The sequence below is a fragment of the Petaurus breviceps genome, unplaced genomic scaffold (assembly GCF_028583685.1).
Source record: "Petaurus breviceps papuanus isolate PSGF00001 unplaced genomic scaffold, PetGlider_PUasm1.0 128, whole genome shotgun sequence".
Classification (NCBI taxonomy): domain Eukaryota; kingdom Metazoa; phylum Chordata; class Mammalia; order Diprotodontia; family Petauridae; genus Petaurus; species Petaurus breviceps.
This window is the reverse complement of record NW_027185664.1, coordinates 205,445-229,651: the sequence shown is the minus strand read 5'-3', so window position 1 is coordinate 229,651 and position 24,207 is coordinate 205,445. Positions and strand designations below refer to the sequence as shown.

At 39.3% G+C, this 24,207-nt stretch overlaps 1 protein-coding gene and 1 pseudogene across 2 annotated transcripts; one reads left to right on the top strand and one right to left on the bottom strand.

Annotated features, from left to right (window-relative positions):
• Positions 1 to 951: 951 nt before the first annotated feature.
• LOC138171380 (alpha-methylacyl-CoA racemase-like) lies at positions 952 to 15,326 on the bottom strand. 2 transcript variants are annotated; one of them, XM_069100837.1, is made up of 6 exons: positions 14,885 to 15,307; positions 14,224 to 14,367; positions 9,194 to 9,211; positions 9,051 to 9,115; positions 5,714 to 5,900; positions 952 to 1,721 (listed from the first exon to the last, which is right to left on the bottom strand). In XM_069100837.1, exons 1-6 carry the CDS (start codon positions 15,126 to 15,128, stop codon positions 1,312 to 1,314), a joined length of 1,068 nt encoding a protein of 355 aa, XP_068956938.1. In that variant the 5' UTR covers positions 15,129 to 15,307; the 3' UTR covers positions 952 to 1,311. The 2 variants fall into 2 exon arrangements, with proteins under 2 accessions (XP_068956938.1, XP_068956949.1); XM_069100848.1 differs by having other exon boundaries at positions 9,051 to 9,211; positions 14,885 to 15,326.
• Positions 15,127 to 24,207, top strand: LOC138172263 (tensin-4 pseudogene; annotated as a pseudogene).

Below are 24,207 nucleotides of genomic sequence, written 5' to 3'. Positions count from 1 at the left end.
GGTTTTCTTTTAATTTCCCTACAGTCATTTCCCAACTTAAAAAAAGAAAAATGTTACTCAAAACGCCTAAATCTCCCCTGCCCCCACCCCCAAATTTCTGCTTATGCTGTCTTTGTGCTTAAGGGCCAAACAGTGGATTAGTTTTCCCAACTATAGGCTTCAAAGTTACAGTCACTAAATTGGCTAAATGTTGGGGAAACATTGGAAAGCTGGTTTCTCAAGTACTTTCCCTTTCTAACAACAAAGGTCAATGTAGTTAATTAGCGATCAGAATGAACTAGATGTGCTCCCTAAAGGCAATAACCTTCTCCTATAATCCTCATGACAACCTTTGAATTATGGCTGGAGAACTAAACTTTCATGTAGGGTGAAGTGCTTCCTCCAAAAGTTTTTCTCATGACATGAACACCATCAGTCTGCAGCTTAGGGCTTTTTTCTAATTCAACAGACCTGCCATAAGATTAAGTATGGTTCAATAGTGTTTAGAGCCTTTACTGAGTAGAGATCAGTGGGGAAGTTGGAAGAGCAGCCAAAAAAAAAATTAAAAAGGAAAAGCAGATGTGGGAGCAGGGAGGGGGAAGATGAGAAGGGGTGGGTTCAACAGTCAGAGATACACAGAGGCAGCAGAAAGGAATATTTTCATTGCTCTTGAAGGAATCAGTGGAGGTTGTAGTGGATAAGTGTCCTGAAGGTTGGCTCTCTTTATACTAGGCAGGTTGGTGGGTCCGATGGCGGGAGCTAAGGAAAGCCTATGAATTCTTTTTTGCATACTCATGCAGTAGGTATTACTGTTTTTTGTTATGTTTTGTTTTTGTTTTTTGGGTCAGTTACTTCTAAAAAAAGGAAGGTGCCCCAGTTGAAAAACAGACTGCATGGGGGCTACTGGGACTACTCTCTAGAGGTTTCTTTTACCTTTGTCTTAATTCATCACTGAACTTTATGAAATAAGAATTTTATGTTTTACAAAATGACTTCTTTTAATTCGTTTGAAAACATTAAAAGCACTTTCATGTTCACAAATTAACAAATATATTCAAAAGATGAGTTATAAGGCATCTTTTATACACAATCATCTATTGTGAGCATTATCCTAAAAACCCAATATTCTTAAGCCAGAAGTCTCCATGGGAAAATCTGTAGTGAATTCTGTCATAACTGTGCAACCAAAATAATTTTTCCATTACTAGATACTGTTTGATTAAGATATCCCAACAAATGTAACACCATAATTTCCTCTCTCCATGTAAAGTGCTTATCATTATCCTGTATCATCAATTTATTCTTCAAACCCACTACACTATAATTATGAGTTTACAGATTAGCTTTGAGTGTACTTGTTTCAATAATTTTGTCCGAATTAAGCTGATGAATCTCCTCCTTGCTAAATCCAAATTCTTGAAGCAACTCTTCAGTGTGTCCTCCTTCCAGTGGATTCCTTTTGTTAGAAGGAACAGCTGGTGTTCTTGAAAGCAAAGGAGCAGGTCTGGGGCTCACATTATCATCATCATCGGTGATAAAAGAGCCCCGTTCTCGGTTATGTTCATTAAGGGCAGCTTTCTCCAAACTCAGAACTGGAGTCACACATGCATCTGTGCCATCAAAGATCTTACACCATTCTGCCTGTGTCTTCTTTGCAAATATATCTGTGAATTTCTTCTTTACTTCTTTCCAACCAGAAATACTTAACTGATCTGGAAGTTCATCACAATTTAATCCCAGTCCTGATAAGAGAAAATAAGACATTTTTGTTTAGTGACTATGCTTTGGTAGTGCTTGTAATGCCAAGCAAAGGCAACTTCCCAAGGTTCAAAATACCAGCATAGGTGCTCTCCATTTTATTCAGTGAAAAATTAAGAACAGAGAAAATGAAAATATGACATCATTCAAAATACAGCATTTACCAAGTGTAATTTAATAATCTCCCAGTACTACCCCACCCCTGGACATTACATTCATTTAATCCATCCCAAAGACCCTCTTCTAAGTACTACTCCACCCCTAGGCTGTACCTTCATTTAGTCCATTACAAAGACCCTCTTCTCAAATGGAGATTAGTTTCCAATCATAAGTAAAGTACATTCACTTGTTCAATCACAGAGCACAAAAAGGTCAAAAGTTCCCCACCCTTGGATCACAATTGAATCTACCCCAGAGTTACAACAAGCTTAAGCACAGCACTTAATAGTCAAAGAGAAGTCTTTTCTTCATCTTGCCACAGGCAAGTTCTCAGCAATCTTTGTTCCTGGGGAGCCAAACCTTAGCAAGGCCACAAGATACATTGCCAGTGTCTTCATTAATTCATTCTCTGTCTGCAGAACAGTCCTAGGACCCCTGAAAACATTAGCAAAACCCTCTTCCAGGATTTCTGTAAACATACAACAAGAAAATCCTTCAGGGCTTCTGAACCAACAGCAAGGTTCCAGGACCTCTGCAACAAGAGCACTGTCCTTCACCAGCGGACAAATCTGGCAAAACAACATCAAAACAGACAGACAAAGTATCAGCATAACAGCCATGTCTCCTCAGTCCTTGGCAGCTCTGGGTGGTAGCTCTCAAAAGTCCTAGGCAATTCAAACTGGCCCTCAGCAATCCTCTCCGTCTCTCTCTGCCTCCTAGATGCTGCTTCCAAAAAGTTCTTCTGCCTCTCTCTTGTCTCTCTAAATCTATGTCACCAGCTCCTCCCAGTTCAGGACTCTCTTTTCACATCAACAAGTCTGTCCCACAAGTGGGATTCACAAGCTCTGGGTTTTAACACAATCAAACTAAAAACCAAGCCAATACAGGGGGGATCTTTAAATTACATTACTATTACAGTGCTTAAGTCATACCATTAATGGAAATGGATTGTGAGCCCCACCCCAATAAAGATTCAAAATATATTATCTCAAGTGGATCAGGAGAATATAGTATATGACAAGAGAGCCAACAGTATACATTTTATGATTACATGCTGTTTAAAAGAACGGTGTTCAGCTAGTCTAGGCTTACTTTTCTCTTTGTTTGCGGAAGTAAAATGTTATCCTTCAGATTAATTTCAAAGAAAATTTGTTTATAATAGGATAATTCTCTAGTTGTAAATTTTCTATGGTTATACATTCTCTAAATATAAAATTCTCTAAAGTTATAATACTTGTAATTTGACATTTTTAACTAAAACTAAATGATTTAATATTTATAGCAACATTCTTTTTGTGGTAGCAAAGAAATGGAAACAAAGCAGATTTCCATCCATTGCAGAATGGCTGAGTAAATTATTGTCCAAGAATTTAATGCACAGGAAGTGATGACTACTACAAAAAAAAATAGAAAAAAATCATATGAAGTGATGGAAAGTGAAGAAGGGACAAAAAGATAATATACCCAATGACAATAATGCAAATAAAAAGAACCACCACAAAATTATCAAAAATGAATGCTGAAAAGCTATGAAGAAAAAGTTTGCTCCAGAGAAGAGACATGAGTAGCTACCACCTATCCCCACCCTCACCTTGCTCTTTTCAAAGGGAGAGGGCTATATATGGGAGGGATGGTGGTGGCCATGGGTGTGAAACATTGCATATATTATCAGATGGGTTTTTTTTTGATGTATTGATTGGTTTTGCTGGGGTTTTTCCTCTTCTTTCTTTTTTTTCTTTCTTTTTTCTGAATTTCTTTGTTATAAGAGATGGCTGTCTGAGAAGGGGCTAGGGGAGGAATTTTGGTGATAGACAGACCAATGGATAGAAAGATACAGATATAGATATATCAGCCATCTCTTCCCTCCATGGAATTAAAAAAGATTGAATTTTGAAATTATTATTTATAAAAATTCAAATTAAAAATATTTCTCAGAAAACTATTAATGGAAAGAAAATTTTTTCTGCTACAGAACCATTTATCAAGACTTAAAAGATAGAAAGAAAAAAATCCATTCTACTGCACATTTTGGAGCCAACAAATACTAAATAAAAACTAAAATACTAAAAACACACACATACTGAAAGAACATCTTAATAATTATAGAGCCATGGTGGTTATACTGTTAACAAGACTTTTGAATATTCATTTAGCTCCAAAGTATGTCACAGAATGTAGTTTAGGCCTAGAATTTAAAATGAAGATGATGTATTTCCCACTCTGTGTTTTTGCTGAAAAGTACTCCATATGGTTTAGACCATTTACTATAGTCATTTTTTTATTTCTCACCTAGAAGTTGGTTAAACTGTTTCAAAGTATTTTTATGGTCCTGGAATCCCTCAGATTACAAGCTGATAACTTTGATTCATAGAATCTACTTTTAAAACAACTTAATGTTGTTACTGCTGTTGTCATTCAATTGCTTCAGTTGTGTCCAACTCTTTGTGACTCCACTTGGGATTTTCTTGGCAGAGATACTGGAATGGTTTGCCATTTCCTTCTGCAGCTCATTTAACAGGTGAGCCAACTGAGGCAAACATGGTTAAGTGACTGGCCCAGGGTCACACAGCTAGTTAGCATTTGAGACTGGATTTGAATTTAAGTCATCCTGACTACACGCCTGGCAATCCATACACTGTGCCACTTAACTGGCCCAATGTCATGTAATATTAAAGCCATAAATTTAAAACAGCTAAATATATTATGCTAAAAAGAGTTTATCTTACTCATACTGCAGTATGTAGTCCTTTTAAACATATCATAATGGATCTATCTCTGAAATAAGATACAACTTAGAAAAATTCTAATACATATGAATGAAATAACCTTGGCACAGTTATTCAGCTAGCAAGCAAATTTTGAGGAGCAGGATTACTAATATAAGGAAATGGGAAACTTGTTAATAATTGCAAGAAGTCTACAATGACATATACCATTACTAAAACCCTGTAACTGGAATTCTACATGTGATTATAAATTGATGAACCACCAAACTTACAAATACTTCCAAGGGTCAATAAAAGAATAGGAAATATTCAAGTGAGTAGATGACTTCATCTATTAAAGTACTATTCCAATGCCAGCAGAGTGTAATTTCTGGCAATTCCTAGCATGAAGTGACAAGCTGCGTGCCCATTATCAGAGTGGCAGCCCAGCTAAATTCACTCAAAAGGTATTCACTCAAATAAAATCAGTAATTTTAATTTAATTTAATTAAGTAAATTTAATTTAATTTAATCAGTAATAAAATTCAGATAGGCTGATCACCAAAACCTTGCTCGCTAGGTGATGATTTTCTTTTTGGTCACAGCAACTCATACATTAGAAAGAGTTTGGATATGTGTTGGTAAAGTGGGTATTCACTCAAATAAAATCAGTAATTGTTTAAAGGTATTTGAAGTGGATCACTTACAAAGCGAAAGTGGGGGCATGTACTGGGGATGAAAATTCACATGGTAAGCTTGTATTTCTACCCTGCTGCATTAGCACAGTAATGAAAAAGTAATAAATGTATGACTGAATTGAATGACGGAGATTTTAAGCACTTAAAAGGTCTTAACATTGTCCTTCAAATATTGTCCTTCCACATGTCCTTCAAAATTCAGAAAGATTACAAGAACCAAATGTGAATTTTTTTAATTAGGAAAAACATAACCTATAATATTAAATGTTAAAGTAAATTATAATATGTTGTTTACTCAGAACATAAACTCATAGGAAAGCAGCATTTTAAATTTCAAAGGGTCACCCAAATAATCCGAGACTAAAACACTTATAAAAATAGACAAACAAGCAGGGGCTTCCAAACACTTGTTACCATTAATCAGCAGTGCATAGAACTGAGGCTCAATGGCACCAACAGCCATAAATTTCCCATCTGAAGTCCTGTACGTTTCATAGAAAGGTGCTCCACCATCTAACACATTCTGTCCTCGAGGCTGGCTCCACAGTACTGTGTTTTGTGAATGCCACAGAAAAGAACCTAGATATGCTGTTCCTTCCACCTGGAAAGAAGCAAAATAAGTGTCATTTGGTTTACAAATTAAATAGTTGATACAGATTGTTCATATGGTAAAGAACAAAATCAGTTTCAGCAGGTTTTTGTGGGTGGTGTTGTTTCTAAGAGTTGGTATAGAAACACTTTCCATGTTAGAAAAACAGAATTAATTTTTTAAGGGAACTTAAATTTAAAGCTACAAAGGAACTCGGCAGTGAAGTATAACCCCTTATTTTACAGATGAAAACACTGAGGCTGAGAAATATTAAGTGACTTGCCCAAAGTCCCATAGTTAGTACATGCTGGAAGCGTGATTCAAACCCTGGTCTTAACTCCAAAGCAAAGTGCCTATGCACTTCACCACCCTATCTCTCATGCAATAATACCTCCTTAATGAATCAAAGTTGTGGTTAGTCCACCAGGGAATTATTTCACTGGAGAGGAATATTGCCTGGCCCCAAACCCCCAAAAGCTGTCTACAGACAACCTGAACATCTCTTTGTGTTTTTAGCTGTTATGATTTCAGTCCCTGAATTTTCCAGAAATCTTATAGTAAATTTCTTGGTGTTTCTACAATACAGCCACTCTGGGAAGCTTCATCCCAACAATGGATGATCAATTAGAGTAAATCAGTCCCTATTCTCAGCAGATAATTTGCATCCTACTTGATTCAAGACCATCCAAATGCATTCTTTCAACATCCTTCTTCCACACCTCAAACTTCTCCATTTCTTCCCTTCTCCTCTCTCAGAGGAAGTGTTTCTCCTTACAAAGGTTAACACCTGTGCCAATATCACATTTTATCCTCCTCCTATGGGGCCTTTGCTTTACTCATCATCCCCCTCTCTGTTATCTTTCATTCTTCTTCTTTGCCCGCTCCTACTCTAAAAATCAAGCAAACAAACAAACAAAAAAAAACCTTCCTAAACTCTTCATACTCTCCAACTACGATTGCTAGCCAAGCTTCTTGGCAAAGAAATATATACTTATTACCTCCACTAACTCATGCCCACTCACTCCTCAACTTCTTGCCACTTGGTTTCAGTCCCTGCCATTCTACTGAAACTACTCTCTCAAAGATCAACAATGACCTAATTGCCAAATTACATGGTCTTTTCCAAGTCCTCACCTACTTTTGTCTCCTGTGGCATAATGAAGTTAGGGACTCTAGAGTTCAAATCCAGTTTCAGACATTTATTTGCTTTGTGACATTATGCAAATAACTTAATTGGGATATAAAATGAGGAGAATTATTCACAGTGCTGACTTTGTAGAGTTGTGAGAGTCATACGAGACGATATATTTTAAAAATACTTTGTTATCCTTAAAGTATTAGATAATTATCAGTTGTTATTGCTAGTGATCTCTACTCCTTTGGATTCGGTGACATGTTCTCATCCTTCTCCAGTCTGTTTTTAACCTTCTTTCTTTGTCTCCTTCACTGGTTTTTTAACCTCCTCCTTGACATGAACCAGGCATTCTCCAAGGTTCTATTCTCAGGATTCTCTCCTTTGACTGTTTCATTCCCTCCAACAGATTCATGTAATCACCTCTTAGGGTCACAGATCTGGAGCTGAGTGGAGTCTTAGAGATCAGGCTCAACTTTCTCACTTTATAGATGAGGAAGACGTGGGCCAGAAAAGTGAAGTGAAGGCCAGACATCACATACATAGCACAGGGCAGAGCTGGGATTCAAATAAAGGTCCTCTGACGTCAAATTCAACACTTTCCTATTGTGCCACGATTGCCAGCTGTTAGATTAATATTTCTAGAAAGTCTAAAAAGCTCTGGAATTCTTAGCACCTAGTCACTTGTCAAAGCAGAAAGGGTCCCATTTTGTATTTTTCTTTGTTTCATAGGTTGCTCCCGTGAAAAAGGATTATAGTAATAGAAATGAAAAGAATTATTACAAAGAAAAGAACTAAGTAATCGTAATGACAAATCTTCATCATAGAGAATGGCAAAATGTAACTCTCTTTCTGTGGCAAAGTGGTAGTCAAGGTGTGTACAACGTTGCATATACTGATGGACAGAGTCACCTGTGTGATTTAAATTTTTTTTTTCTTTGCTACATGGAAGGGTTCATTGACAGGAAAGGAACCATATAAAAGGAAAAATCTGTGATTTAACTTGAAAAATGACTCTAGGGTTTTTTCCATGAGGCAGATAAGCTTTACAGTTTCAAGACAATTTTCTGTTAAAAAAAAAAAAGCTTCCCTCAGCCTTTAAGATCTCTCCCGCTGAGCAGACCTTTAATTGACTGTTAGCTAATAAGCAGAACAACCTTACTCAGCCTTGCCAACATTTCTTATCAACTAGGAGCTTCCATGATGATTTCTTTCTACTCTTTGCATCCCAATCATCTTACGGCAAAGCAAAAAGAAAAGGTAGAATGAAAGCAAGCAACTTATGAGAAGCTGGACTAAGATGGTCTTAGAATCCTAATATGCCAATAAAGTAAGCAGGTTTACTTTCTTCCTCCAATTAGAAAAAAGATGGTTTCTTAACTATTGCTATTTTCCATTTGAAGCCAATTGTTTCGATACCTAATTTGCATCTAATACTTAAACTTTATTAATATTTGCACTTCCCTTCATCATTTTACAATTTGGTTGTCTTTTGAAGAACTACACCTTTTCTCACAGTGACTTTAAAAAAACACTTTAAAGAAGAAAATAGCAGGAGTTTAAAACAAGAGATAAAGAGATTTCTGTACAATAGTACATTAAAATGCTGTATAATAATTATCTAGACTAGAAACATATTAAATAAAAATTCATGTTTCTAGTGGGTTAGTGGGAGAACCTGAATCTGTTGTGTTAAATAAACACTCTCTTTTCCTTTAATTTGCCAAGAAGCACTTTCTGAGGGAAAGTATGATTTAAACTTAATTTAGAAGTTGGAAACCTGATAGTCTAATCTGGAGATAAGAAGGGGAAAAATGTACTGAAGTACTAGGTATAAATGAGGGGAATTAAATGGTTAGAATGTTAACCAGAGCTAAATGTTAACCAGGATAAATTTAGGATGTATAACAAATTATATGAGGCTATCTTGAGAAAGTAATTTCCTTAGAAATTTGGATGTTGCTTCAAATGTCAAAAAATGCACTTGGTAAAAAATAGGAGGTATTTTGTTTTCAGTAATGGAAACTTACCATACTTGCATCAATGACCTGACCTTTGCCAGACTGTGTACGTTCATAAAGAGCCAACACAATGCCTAATGCACATGTCAAACCACCACCACCAAAATCAGCCAGAAGATTGAGTGGTGCATAAGGAGTCTCACTGCTCCTGCCTAATTTCGACAGCACACCTATACATTTAAAAAGAAAATAAGAGACTGAGATTAATTATCCAATGAATTTAAAACCCATTTTTAATTAAAACTTGAGTTTTTTAAAATCCAAAGTATTTTTTTTAAAGCAATTGGGGTTAAGTAACTTGCTCAAGATTACACGGCCAGTTATTTCTGGGTGTGGTGCTGAGTATCTGAGCCCAGATTTGATCCAGGTCATCCTGACACTGGAGCCGGTGCTCTTACTCGCTGTGCTACCTGGCCGCCCCATTCCAAAGTATTTCAGTCTTTAAAAAATAAAACTTTTTTTTTTAATTCAGAGGAAAGCTTTCTCTTTTTCTTTCCTACATTTGTAAAGACATTTCTTATAAACCAACCTGTTTTCTCAAATTCTAATCCAGTTGCTTGTGTTACTGTGCTTTTATATTTTTACTCAAGAGTTCAAGACATTAATGAATATTACTATCTCACAGACTCCATAGGACAGTATGAAAATCTCCATTTCTTTGATAAAGCCTCACTTCTTGGCCCATCCTGGCTAAGATCAATTATAGTAATCTTGACAAATCCATGATTTTATAGGTTCAGGGATTCTTTCCTCTGGTGTAACTCACAACCCTACTTCTCCTGTGCAATTTTTAGCCATGTGACCTCCATATACCTCAGTTTCCTCAACTGTAAAATGGAGATGAAAATAGTGCCTACCTCACAGGGTTGTTGTGAGGATCAAGTGAAATATTAAGCACTTAGCACAGAGTAGTCATTTAATAAATGTTTGTTTCCTTCCCTTCCCCCCCTCTAGAGTACTGAGCCAAAGCAAGAACAGACTTCTTTTGATTTATTTAATACTTCATGGACCATTGGAAGACACTCATAGTGTCCCACTGCGATCCCTCACTCTTATATCATGGGCCCAATTCCCTTCATAATCATCTGTAACCTCAATAATGTTTTCTATTCTCCATCTCATTGGCAATATGTTATACACTACGACAAATTTTCTCATTGGCTTTAAGTATACTTGTAGTTGGGATTCTTCCAAGATTAGCTTTCTTCATTAAAAGTCCTACTCCAATGACTCATCATAATGCAGAGATACACTAGGTTCTCAAGAATTATGCCAGCATAATACAAACTCTGGCAGGTGCTAGTTGAACTGGAAATGCTTTCAGTACAGAGGCCTAATGCCAGCCTAAGCATTTCTGAGAACTACCTTAGCTAACTGGAACACAGAGCAAAAAAGTGATGAATTTTTAAGCAATTGCAGTTCTCAAAGATTGTCCATTAAGTCACAGAGGGTTTGTGTGAAAAAAAATTCAGTATCCATAAGTAGACACCACATCAATGAAATTATAAATCATAATACTGGAAGATTTTTAGCCAAATACTCTGTTGAATTCTCCGTGGATTTATTTTCTCTTCAACAGCTTTCTCTACTCATGAAACAACGCTATTGGAAATCTTCCAATATCTTCCTCTGGAATCTTTCCAAAGTGATATTATGTATGAAAAAAAAAGGAAAATGATAAATAAATGTTGGAGAGGATGTAGGAAAATTGAGACACAAATGCACTGTTGGTGAAGTTGTGAATTGATCTAATAATTGTGGAGCTCAGTTTGGAACTGTGCCCAAACGCTAAAAAACAGTGCATACCCTTTGATCCAGCAATACCACTGCTAGATCTGTATCCCAAAGAGATTTTTAAAAAAGAGAGAGAAAAAAAACTACAAAAATATTTACAGCAGCTCTTTTTGTGGTGGATAAGACTAGGAAATTGAGGGGATGCCCATCAATTGGGGAATGGCTGAATAAGTTGTGGTATATGATTATAATGGAATACTATAGTGCTACAATACATGACAAAGCAGGATGATTTCAAAAAAATCTGGACTTTCATGAACTTATACAAAGTGAAGGGAGCAGAACCAAGAGAATATTGCATGCAGAAATAGTAACATTGCACAATGATAAAAGGATCCGAGACAATCCCAAAGAGCTCGTGATGAAAAGTGATATTCGCCTCCAGAGAAAGAACTGTTATCTGAATATGAACTGAAGCTACTACTTTTCACTTTCTTTTGTTGTTGTTCAAGTTTCCTTGCACAAAATGACTAATATGGAAATGTTTTACATGATTGCACATGTATAACCTATATCAGATTGCTGTCTTGGGGAGGGGTGTGGAGAAGGGAGAGATAGAATTTGGAACTCAAAACTTTTTTAAGAAGTTAAAATTATTTTTACATGTAATAGAGGAGAAAAAATAAAATATTATTTTAAAAAATTAACATTATGCTCCACAATTCATGCTGCCATGAGTGGCCATTTCTTTTCACTCAACAAAGAAACTGAGTGCTGGCTAATAATTTCTGAGACTCTGTGGGCTGGTCTTTGGACAGCAGACAAAGTTTGAATTAAGCCTACATGTGAAACCTCTATGGCTTGGTAGAACATGGCAGATAAAACTTGAATTCCAAAGTACAGTCATCAAAAAGACCTCGAATCATCTCTATGCCATAATAAGGCTTTGGGAGAGAATTTTTGCAAAGGGATAATATCCTACTACTTATAACAGAAAGTAAAATAAAGTATTTTCAACACATTTTCATATTATTCATGTTGCATAGAAGAATTATAATGAATAGAAGAAACCATGAGAAAAAAAAAAAGAAAATAGTCTGCTTCGCTCTGTATTCCAACTCCATAGTTCTTTCTCTGGATGTAGATGGCACCTTACATCTTGAGTCCCTTGGATTCATCTTAGGTCCTTGCATTACTAAGAAGGGCCAAGTCTATCAAAATCAGTCATCGCATATTCTGGCTGTTAAGGTGTACAATGTTCTCCTGGTTCTGCTCACTTTACTCAGCTACAGTTCATATAAGTCTTTCCAGATTTCTCTGAAGTCTGCCTGTTCATAATTTCTTATAGCACAATAGTATCCAATTACATTCATATACCACACCTTGTTCAGCCATTCCTCAATCGATGGGCATTCCCTTAATTTCCAGTTCCTGGCCACCACAAAAAGAGCTGCTATAAATATTCTTGTACATGTGGGTTAAATAAAGTATTTCTTCAAGAATACATAAGGATAAGGGATGGAGTTCACTGAGAGAGCACACTCTGGGTGGGAAAATTCATTCTGCCAATGGAGACCTTCAAATATTCTACAATTTATAGTCTTAAGAGTTCTTTGGGCCACTGGGAGGTTAAGTGACTTGCCAAGGGTCACACAGTGAAGTCTCTCTCTGAGCACCAGTTTCCTGATCTGTAAAATGGAAAATAAAATACCTATATAGTCAATCTCATAGGATTACTGTTAGGAGAGTGATCTGAAAGCACTACTGAAATTCAAAGTTATTTCTTGACAGTAAACTGTATTTTCTAAAATTTTTGCTATCTTTCTACTCATTTTCACATTGAAATCAGAGGGCAGAAAAAACTTTTCTTAGTCTTGAGAAGTTATCAAGTTTTCAGAGAAATTATTGATTTCATCCTCTGCTATAATGGCATATAAGCTACTGTTATCTTCAAGATAATCCATATGCTTATTATTATAAATGCAAAATGAGATGAGAAGACCAAATGTCCAATCAAATTATGTTATTTTATAATAAAATCAACTAGGTGAACTTCTTTATTTGCTTCTCTGAGGAGGTTCTATGAGTTGACTTTCCATTTGGCTATAAATTCTTCATGTTTTTCATTTCACTTGTACTAAGAATGTCAAAATGTAATGTCTACTTCTTATATACAAATGCCATACTTTATGAGACATAATAGTTAAATGCATTTCTTTTGATATCTTAAGAATTACATAATTCTTAGTATCCTTCCCCTCCTTTCTGTATTTTGTTAGAGTAGTGCTTGGACAGTAGACACAGTCTGCTAGATCTGGAGTCTGAATTAAAATATGGCATCAGATATTAGCTGTATAACATGAACATATAAATTAAGCTTTGCTTGCCTTAGTTTCCTCATCTATAAAACAGTGATAATAATATTACCTACCTTCCAGAGCTATTACGGAAACAAAATGAATTAATATGTATAAAGCAATTTGTAACCCTTATTGTACTATATAAATGCTAGCTATTATTATGATTATTAAAGTTTGTTGGCTTCTAGAACATGCAGGAATGTGTGTTTCCTTTGTCTAAGCCTTTGAAAAGCAAGGGTGATTTCATGCCTCAATAAGGAAATGACATGAAGTTTCTATGGAAGGATAATCACTTTCTCTTTATAAAAGAGACTCAAAACATGAACACCAGGAAACATTAAAATGATCAAAAGTGAAAGTAAATGTGAAAACTGCATGTGGGAGAAAATATTAATTCTTTTTTGTCAGCGATAATAGTTCACATTAACATAGCACCTTGTGATTTAAAGAGCACTTTTTTTATATTAAGACAAGTATGTTTTCACAGTATTTCTTACAAAAAGATGAGTAGCATAAAGTATCATTTATCCTTATTCTAAATAAGAAAGCTGAGGAAGTCCCAATTGGTTAAATGACTTGCCAGTGGTCACATTATTAATAAATGCTGGAGCTGGAATTTAAACTCAACCTTCCTGACCCCAAGTCCAGAAGGAATGCTTTCCATTATATTATAGTATGCAGGCTCTCAAATACAGAACACTTCAATATGATATCATAGGGAATGCAAGAGTTCCTTTGGTCAGTACTCACTCTTATTTAAGGGTCGTAATTGTCAAAATAATGAAATTAGGAAATCCTATTGGGTCTATTTCATGCCCTACAACGCTTACCAACAGGGTAATCATATGGACAAAAAACAATGGCAAACTTTAAAGGGCTCAAGGAGCCTACAGAAAAGTTTGGAATTAGTCATCTCACAAGTCAAATCAACCTCCCTTACTGAGTTAATAATCTCTAATTAAGGCTGCTCAAGATTTGATACTTGATCATATTTCTAATTTCTTGTTGAAGTGAACTAAACCATAGACCAGGAGCGGAGTGGATTTAATAAAATGTAAAAAAAAAAAAAAGAATATTCCCCAACGTACCTGACAAGGCCAAAAAATTGATATCATGACCTGCTACTTTTGACAAACTTCCCGATTGACCAAATCCAGTCAATCTGGCATAGATAAGCCTTGGATTGTCCTTCTGCAGAACCTCTGGACCAAGTCCAAATTTCTCCATGATACCTAAGTAGAATGTAAACATTTAAAGTCATTTTTTTTTTATTTTAAGGTTTTCTTCCTTTTTTTACTTCTTTCTTTTTTTTTTTTTTGGAGGGGAAAGGCAGGGAAATTGGGATTAAGTAATTTGCCCAAGATCACTAGTCTGAGGCTGGATTGAACTCACGTCTTCCTGACTCCAGGGCGGATACTCTATTCACTGTGCCACCTAGCCACCCCTAAAGTCATTTTTTTTTTTTTGCTTAACAACTTTAAGAATCTATGAAAAACTAGTTATTTATATTTATCAAGTTTAGCTCAGCCCTACGAACTAAAAATTATTTGTAGCTTTCCAAAGGCAGGTTTTTGAAACCTATCCGGCAGTGATGTAGAGGTGCAGGGATATGGGAAGGGAGGGAGGGAGAGAAGAAGAGAGAAAGAGAGTAGGGGCCTAGGTAAGGCAGGGGGAGGGAGGCCGAAAGGAGACGGAAGGGGGAGGAGGACCCGAGGACGTGGGCTGGAGCTGGGGGTTTCTCGCTCCCACCTGGCCGGAAGGACTCTAACAGCACGTCCATCTGGCGGCAGAGCCTGCGCATCACGTCCGCCCCCTGGGGCCGCTTCAAGTCCAAGGCCAAGGACCACTTCCTTCTGGCCATCCATTTAGGGTCGTGGTGGCCCAGCCGCTCTACTCGCAGCACCTGGGCCCCGAAATCGGCCAGGATCATGCCGCAGTGGGGTCCTGGGGCCAAGCCAACCAGCTCCAGCACCCGGACCCCTTTGAGAGCCATGGGTGATCTCCCGAGGCCCGGGAGCCCCTCCTGCTGGGAGGGGCAGTGCTTTAGTAACCGGAGAGGCTTCCTGGACTTGATGCCAAGGCTGCAGGGTGAGGGACGGTGCTTTAGTGACCCGAGAGGCTTCCTGGACTTGATGCCAAGGCTGCAGGGAGGGGGGCGGTGGTGGGGGGCGGCGGAGCGCCTGCGTAGTGGCGAAAGTGAAGCCCGGCGCCCTTACTCGGATCTAGCGAGGTGCCCTGGAAGAGACTGACTATAAGTACTTCCTGACCCATCCCCCTTCCCTCCTTCTTCCTCCTCCCCCCTCCTCCTTCCTTTTCTTTCCTTTCCTCCCCCTCCCTTCCAGGCATTCCGGACAGCTCCCTAAAACTATGAGCTTCTGAGGAGCTGCCTATGTGCATTGCTAGAGGAAATTCTTCCCAGAAGCTTCAGACACCCATGAAATCACAGGTTCTGTCCATACGTTGTTTTCATCCACAGTAATAATTTATCTATCGCCTTAAGGTTTGCAAAGGGCTTTATATATGTAAAGGATCTCTTTCAGGCCTGTGCCTTTCCTATTCTCATTTACAGATGAGAAAAGTAAGGCTGAGAGTGACTGAGTGAATCGCTCTCGGTCAGACAAGTCAGAGGCAAGATTCAGGCTCAGGTCTTCCTAATGCTAGGTCTAGAACGCGCCCTTGCCCTGTATCAGCTCCGCTGTATTGCCTGTGCCTCAAAGGAACAACAGTTTTATCCATGTGTGTTCTTGGCAGTTACTCATGCAATTACAACACAATCACAAAACCTCAGTCTGACTTCCTGAGGAGTCAAAAGGATGTAAAATTAAAAATGTAAAAATCCTTGGTCTCATTACCCTTAGGCACAATAGTCCGGTGCCTCCCGGCCCATGGAGTACACTTCAGATGGGCATGATTTGACAGAGTTTGAATAAACCACCGTCAGACACCTACTTCACTCAGTGAAATTGATCAATAGAGATGGAATAGTAAGTACCTCTTACAGGTCTAGAGCTAGAAGGGTCCTCAGAAGCCTTATATCTCTTTTCAGGGATGAGGAAGGTTACATGACTTGCCTGAGGTCACAGAGGTAGGAAAGCATCAGAGGAAAGTTGGACTCCGGGTCTCATGACTTCAGAGTCAGTGCAAGTTTTATGCTCTCTCTTCTGTTGCCATAGATAAACTGTATGTGTTACTGCCAGACATACTACAGCAAATACTATATTATTTGGTAGTTGGCACAAGAGAGAATTTAGGGAAATTCAAGAAAATTCTGAGAGATCCATCCACTCTGTGATCCAGATGTCATGTGAGGTCCCCTGCCGCTCTACATTCCTTTGATTCTGTGATCATGGGTGTGGATTTTTCCCCCACCAGCGCATGCAACCATAGATAATTTTACATCATCTATGCCATAAAATATTAGGAAGAAATTATGCCAACAAATGAGAGTTTACCAAAGTAGTAGTATCTACTTATCTACAGGTACAAATACCTACATTTTTCATATTCTTCCTTAAAACTTTGCTTAATGGTCAAGAATATTATTCAATAACTATAACTCTGTTTTTTTCTTTTGTCCCATGCATCATACTGAGCAATGCATTCCTTAAAAAAAAAAAAAACTTTATATCTTCGTCAGTGTATCACTAATTTCTGAATATATACCTCTCCCTTCTCTCCAAAGTCCTCCCTTGTAACAAAATTTAAAAAGAGAATAAAAGCAATTCAGTGAAACCAAAATATTAGTGCAGCATTCCACACCCATATCCTACTACCTGTGCAAAGGGTTAAGGAATTCTTCCCTATGTATCATGTAAATTACTTAAAAATATGGATTTTGGAAAAACTTCTCACTAGAGTTGGTTTTTTTTCTTTGCATAGAAGTCTAACAAGATATTTAAGATCCAAAGTCCAAAGTTAGTTTGTAAGGATGTCTCTCCACCCCCACACCATTACTTACTTTAGGGATTAAATAGGTTTTTCTGTGATGTCAAGTATGACCTGGTGCCCAGTCAGAATTACCTTGTCTCTTCCCAAGATTTTGTAACTCGAGATTACTTCCAAATATGCTTCAGCAGATGGGAGACCAAAGACATCTTTTTCTTTCAAGAGATGACTGAGTCCTCAGAGCAATCATGATCCAAAATTTCTGATGCAACTTGGTTACTTTGTGCATAAGCATGAGTACCTCCTCCCACAGTACTGACTATTCTCATGGACTTTCATTTTGAAGCCAAAGGTTCAGGTTTCATAACTGTTTTCTCTTCTTAACTGCCAAGAAGATAGTCCTCCCTGACTATAATCTTGGAATAATATAAGCAGAACCACGTCCAAGATTGTATTTTGCCACCCCATGGAGTTACATGACCTAAGAGCAAGGATTAGATTAGGTAAAATTTTAAATCAAGTGCTATCTTGTCCCACAAGGAAGGGGGTAGGAAAGGCTAAGAAACAGAACTATTATATATCTAGAACTGGAGAGGATCTTGAAGTCTACCTTCCCCCATTTCACATTTAAGGAAACAGACCCAGGGATATTAAGTGCCTTGCTAAAAGTCACTCAGGTATCATCAGAGGAGGGATTTGAACTCAGGTCCTGTGACTCCAGATCCAAAACTCTTCCCACTAAGCCATAGTAGAGAAGACTTCATGAAGAAGAGTTCATGTTAGGCACCCTAGGGATCATTCATACTTTGATCTTAATGAAGTTGCGGAGGCTGATTGAGGCAAAGTAGCTTGTCCAAAGTCGCACAGCTGGTTATTGGCAGAGCAGGAACACTTGCAGTTGACATAATTTGTAAGATCAGAAAGCACCTTAAAAGCCAGTTAGCACAACTCCCTCATTTTATGGAAGTGGAAACAAACGTGTGAAAAGATGGAGTGATTTGCTCAAGATCATGCAGGGAGGAAGTATCAAAGGTGGGATATGAACCAGGGGCTTCAGACTCCTAATCCACTTCTCTTTCTATTAGACCATAATGCATCTTGCATCAGTTCATCTCAACCAGTACTCAAGAAGTAACTGTCTGCTAGCGCAGTGCTTGATATACTCTGGGATGCAGGGGTTTAATACAAAGATATTTCCCTTCACCAAAGAAATTTGCATTGTGGTTGTAAGATGAGAAACCTACATGAAATGGTTAAATAATATCAACTGTGGATATATGTTAAATCCAAAAATGAGTAATGCAGATAGTCGAATGTTGTCCTACCTGTGCAAAGAATTAGAAAACACGTCCATTAATTGAGGGGTGGCTGAACAAGGTGTGGTATATGATTGTGATGAAATACTACTGTGCTATAAGAAGTGAGGGGAATAGTTTCAGAAAAATCTGGGAAGACTTATATGAACTGATACAAAGTAAAGTGAACAGAATGAAAAGAACATTGTACATGATAACTGCAATATTGTAATGATGATCAACTGTGCAAGATTTAGCTATTCTAATCAATAAAATTATAAAAGACAATTCTAAAGGATCCATGATGAAAAATGCTATCCAGCTCCAGGGATAGAACTGTTGAGCTCTGAGTACAAGTTAAAACATAAAGGCATACCTCATTTTATTGCACTTCACTTTATTGTGCTTTACAGATATTGTGGTTTTTTTTTTTTTTACAAATTGAAGGTTTGTGGCAATACTGTATCAATCAAATCTATTGGCATCATTTTTCAACAGCATGTGCTCACTTTGTGTATCTGGTAATTCTTGAAACATTTCAAACTCTTTCATTATTTTTATATTTGTTATGGCGATCTGGGATCAGTGATCTTTGACGTTAGCTATTGTAATTGTTTTAGGACATCACAAACTGTGCTCATATAAGATGACGATCTTAGTAGATAAATGTGTATGTTATAACTGCTCCACTGAAAGGGGAATGGGAATCTATTCTCTCTGTCTCTTTCTGTCTGTCTCTCTGTCTCTGTCTCTCCCTCTCCCTCTTTTACTCCTTCTCCCTGACCTCTGGCCTTCTCTATGATGAAACAATACTGAAATTAGACCAGTTCAAATACCCTACAATTGCCTCTAAATGTTCAAGTGAAAGAGTCAATCAGTACAGCAAACTTCATTGTTGTCTTATTTTAAGAAATTGCCAAAGCCACCACAATCTTCAGCAGCCACTACCCTACTCACCAGCAGCCATTAACATCGAAGCAGGACCCCTCACAAGGAAAAAAGATTATGACTCACTGAAAGATTAGAGGATTGTTAACATTTTTAGCAATAAAATACTTTAAATTATAGATGTATATTTGTTTAGATATAAGACTATTGCTCACTTTAATAGATTATCATTTAGTATAAATATAATTTTTATATGTAGTGGAAAACCAAAAAAATTGTGTGATTCACTTTACTGTGCTGTTCTGGAACCAAACCTGCAATATTGCCAAGTGTGCCTTTATTTTTTCTTTTTTAATTTTCTTCCTTTTCTTTGGGGTTTGGTTTTTGGGTTTGTGTTTTTTGTGGGGTTTTTTTTTTTTTTGCAATACAGCTAATATTGAAGTGTTTTGCAAGACTTCACATGTATAATAATTATATTGCTTGCCTTCTCCAGGAGTAGAGAAAGAAAATTTGTAACTCAAAATTTAAGAAAATGAATGTTATAAATAAATAAATAAATAATCGTCCTACCTTTGACACTTAATGCCGGTGTGACCTTAGGCAAATCATTTATCCTACCTGGGCCCCATTTTCTTCATCTGTAAAATGAAAGGGTTGGATGAGGTGGCCTCTGATGACCCTTTCAGCCCCAAATCTTTGAACCAATATGATTTCCTTGAGAACATGGACAGGTTTGTTTTTATCTTTACGTCTCCAGCTCCTTGTGTAGTACTTTGCACCCAGTGGGCCCCTAACTGTTGAGTAACCTAGTTGGCTGTACAAGGTTAAAGGATGAGCAAACCTTTGTCCTGGTCTTCAGGAGGAAACAGCATGGAGTAGATAAGAGTGCCAGAAAGGGCTGAGTTGAAAGCCTGCTTTTATATTAACTGTGTGACCTGAGGCAAATTACTTATCTCTCTGGGCCATCAGTTTCTCTGCAAAATGGTGGCAATAAATATGTAACACTCCACAGGATTGTTGTGAGGGTCAAGATCTTATTTTAAGTGTGTAAAGGTCTTACTTTGTAGGATAAGTAAGAAGTAGGGAAATAAGCATTTACTAAGCACCCTCTATGGGCCAGATACTGGGCAAAGCACTTTATTTGTTCCTCACAACTCAGAGGCAGGTGAGACTTATACCCATTTTACAATTAAGGAAACTGAGACAAATGAGACCAGCACAGCTGGTAAGTATCGGATACCAGATTTGAACTCGAGTCTATCCTGACTACAGACCCTGCGTCCCAAGCACTACACACAGAAGCTTAATGTCACCTGGAGGATCAAGACCAAAAACGACACTCTAGCATCAGGAAGCTTGCATTCTACCAGAGGCTGACAATGTATACACAGATAAGTAACTACAAAGTTTATAGAAAGAAAAAAAAACCTGGTTTTTTTTTTCCTTCTAGTTTTTATTTTTGGGGGAGAGGCTAGAGAACTAACAGTTAGAGGAACCAGCAAAAACCTTTTAGGAACTGGCTTCTGAACGGAATGTTGTAGGGGGCTAGGAATCATGAGAGGTGAGGAGAGGGAATCCAGGGGATCCTGTGCAGAAGCTGGGGGTGGAAAACTGTACACAGCAGAAGGCCAGTCTGGTACACAGAGCATATGGGGAGAATAATGAGGTAGAAAGAGAGATTGGAGCCAGACCGGAAAGACCTTCAAGGGCCAAACAGAAGAGTCTGTCTTCCTAACAACAATGACAGTATCAGCTCTGAAAACAAATGACCAAAAAGCCACCGAGGTTATGTGACTGCTATTAACCCTGAAAATACCAAAGAGCTCACACAGGTTATCACAACTATAGTTAACTCTAAGGAATAAAATAAAAGCAAAGAGCTAACAATGGTCATAAGCAAAAAGCTTTCTTTGTTCTATTGGAGGAGGGAAACTAGACACATGTGCCAAGACCTCTTCTGGAGGGAAACCTGCTTTCGTAAGGCCAAACCTTGACACATATAGCAGTGGCTACACAGCGAGCTGTAGCCCTGACCATGGAGGGTAACAGCAACAATTAGACAACTTTGATTGACAGCAAGGCTTCATGAGAGATACATCATTCCCGCAGGTGTTTGTCTGAGCTCAGGAACCAACTGGGGCTGGTGCAGAAACATTTCTGGGATTTTGCTGTGGCAGAGTTCATCCAAAGGGTGAGTTCAAAGGATTGTTGTTATGCCAAGCCGAGGGTACAGCTTGCTCACTGGGCTTTAGCTCTGGAAACCAACGTGTCTCCCAATAGTAAAAAAGACAGGGGTGGTCTTCTCAGGGGGTTCCTGACAATAGCTAATATTCATATAGCACTTTTAAGGTTTTTAAAGTGCTTTACAAACAGTCCCTGGGCTAGAGGGGTTTGGGTACTCCTCTCCCAGTAAGGTGGCCCAGCTCTAGAGACCCATTCATGGAACTTGACTTTAGTTGAAGAGGAACCTGGTCTCTAACAAGAGGAGACAGACTCTCTCATTCTCTGACTCTGTTTCCCCATCTTGCAGCTGAAGGGAAAAATCACTTACATCTTAGATTTGGACCAAGTCTATGGACTTCCCAAAATGTAGAAGAAAGGTACTCAATGTACAAAGTAGAATGGTTATAGGACAGCTATTTATTTCCTCTAACACAAAAGAAATACTAAAAACAAAAGATTTTTTTTTTTGAGCCTCTGTATACTCCGCACCTGGCCGTGAAGCCCGCCTCAGTCCCGGGAGACCAGTTACAGCAGGAGAGCCTCAGGGAAAGCATCTCATCCGAGGTGGACCCAGGCAGCTGTTTCACAGATCTCCTTGGGCACTTGAAGCTAAGGATAACCTCCTTATCAAGACTGGAACAAGGACCGTGGAAGGGTGACCTAAGAACAAAGGGCCACTGACCATGTCCCAAGTGATGTCCACCAGATGCTGATGTCTGTATAGGCCCTCCAGAGGAGACCAGGAACAGATTTCTTCCTGCCCCGAGCACCAACCTGGCCCCCCAGTGTCCATACTATACCACGGATGGCTGGGGGACCCAGGTCCTGATGGCCCCCATGCCTGGCAAGGGACAACCACTCCCCAGCAGGGGCAGTTATGCTCTAAGGAACAGCTCTGGGGCAGGACAGGCAGTACCAACAGTGACCAAGTTGAATCGCCTCCCCTAGCCCAGAATGTATCAGGACACAGGCTGGACTGATGAACTAACTTCCTCCATTGGTTTCTCCCTAGAGAGCCTCAACCAGATGATCCTTGAATTTGACCCTAACTCTGAACTTCTGCCTTCAGGGGCAGAAAGCCTCAGAGCAAACCCAGCCCCAACCCCCAATGTCACAGTATCAAGGAGCAAAAAAGAAGACGCTGAAGTGTTAGAGATAAAGTATATTGAGGTGACATCTGCCAACTCGAGGTGCCAGGAACCCCCTCAGTTCTGTGCCAGTCCCTCAGTCATCCCTTCCTGTGGATCACCTCTCAGTGGTGGTAGCCTCCTCTGCAGAGACACCCCCCGTGAAAACAGTGCCAGCAGAGAAAGCCTCATTTTCTCTGGGAACCAGCATAGGGAACATCACCACCTGCATCAGCAGCCTCCACCTCTAGTGGGAGAGCAGTCATCTCACCACTTGCCCTCCCCTGGTATCTCCATTCCCCATCCCAAGAACAAGCACCCTGGTCCTCAGAGGGACAGCTTTCTCCTGGAAGCTTCTCCAGGCTCAGGAGCTGTGCCAATGCCTTCACTGGGGAGCTGGGCACTGCAGAGAGGCAGTGGGGCTTCTCTGTTGTCCAGCAGCCCAGGCTCCGACACCAGCTATGCGTTTGGCAGCAGCCAATCTTTGCTCTCCACCACCACCTCCAGCCACCAGCCTGCCTACAAATCTCCAGAATGCCCCAGAGGCTCTTCCTCCGGTATCCACAACCCTGGCACCTTGTCTCCCAGTGGGAGACCCAGTTACTTCCACATCCAGAGCCCTGACTCAGGACTAACACCACCAGTCTCCACTGTGGGTCAGCCTGTTGGCTCACACTCACCTCCACTGCAGAAAGAGCATGCCAGCAGCTGCCCCCCATCAATTGCTAATTCCATGGTGGACATCTCCATTGTGCTGATCAATGGCTGTCCAGAACCAGGCCTTGCTTCTCCACAGCCTCGTCGCCGACATCATAGCTTTGTGCGGCCCATGGATGATGCTCCCAGCAGTCCCTATGTAGCCCTCAGAAGCCACAGCAAGACCCCCTCAGATACTTCCCTTATCTCCTTCTCAGAGGGTCCCAGCAGAGACACTCCACCACCAACCATGAAGTTTGTAATGGACAAATCCAAGTATTGGTTTAAACCAAGCATAACTCGGGATCAAGGAGCAGACAGCAGCGACCTTGACCTCATTCGACACTTCCTCACTGAATCATCAGCCAAAGGGGTGCACCTCAAAGGGCTGGAGAGGAGCCCTACTTTGGCAGCTTGTCGGCCTTTGTATACCAGCACTCCATCATGCCCTTAGCCTTGCCCTGTAAGATAATCATTCCCAGGAAAGAATTGGGAGGCGGAGATGGGGCCTCAGATCCCCCAGCAGACAGCAAGGCCTCTCAATTAAAGAAATCAGCCAGCTGCCAAGCCCTGTACCTGACCTCTATGAGTGTGGAGACAATGACCATGGCTGTGCAGAAGGCTGTTTCCACCATCTTTTAGAGAGACACCCTCCCCACACCTACTGTGGTCCATGTTAAGGTCACAGAGTAGGGCATCACCCTTACCGATGTGCAAAGAAAAGTGTTTTTCCGGCACCATTATCCACTTGCCACCCTTCATTTCTGTGGCATGGAATGGGAATAGGAAGTAGCAGAAGTATTGCAAATCTTCCCGGATTTTTGGCTTTATTGCCAAAAGTTTGACAGAGCCTGCAGAAAACATGTGCCATCTCTTTGCTGAATATGACACTGTCCAGCCAGTCTCTCTGGTCATTGATCTCATGAGCACCCTGCTTCTGGATAAAGAGAGGATGTAG

Coding starts and splice junctions, on each gene's coding strand:
- LOC138171380 (XM_069100848.1), bottom strand. CDS start 15,128: ATGGCTCTCAAAGGGGTCCGGGTGCTGGAGCTGGTTGGCTTGGCCCCA. Junction 9,212..14,223: donor CAATTTTTTGGCCTTGTCAG/GTACGTTGGGGA, acceptor TTAAATGTATAG/GTGTGCTGTCGAAATTAGGC. Junction 5,901..9,050: donor AGGTCATTGATGCAAGTATG/GTAAGTTTCCAT, acceptor GCTTCTTTCCAG/GTGGAAGGAACAGCATATCT.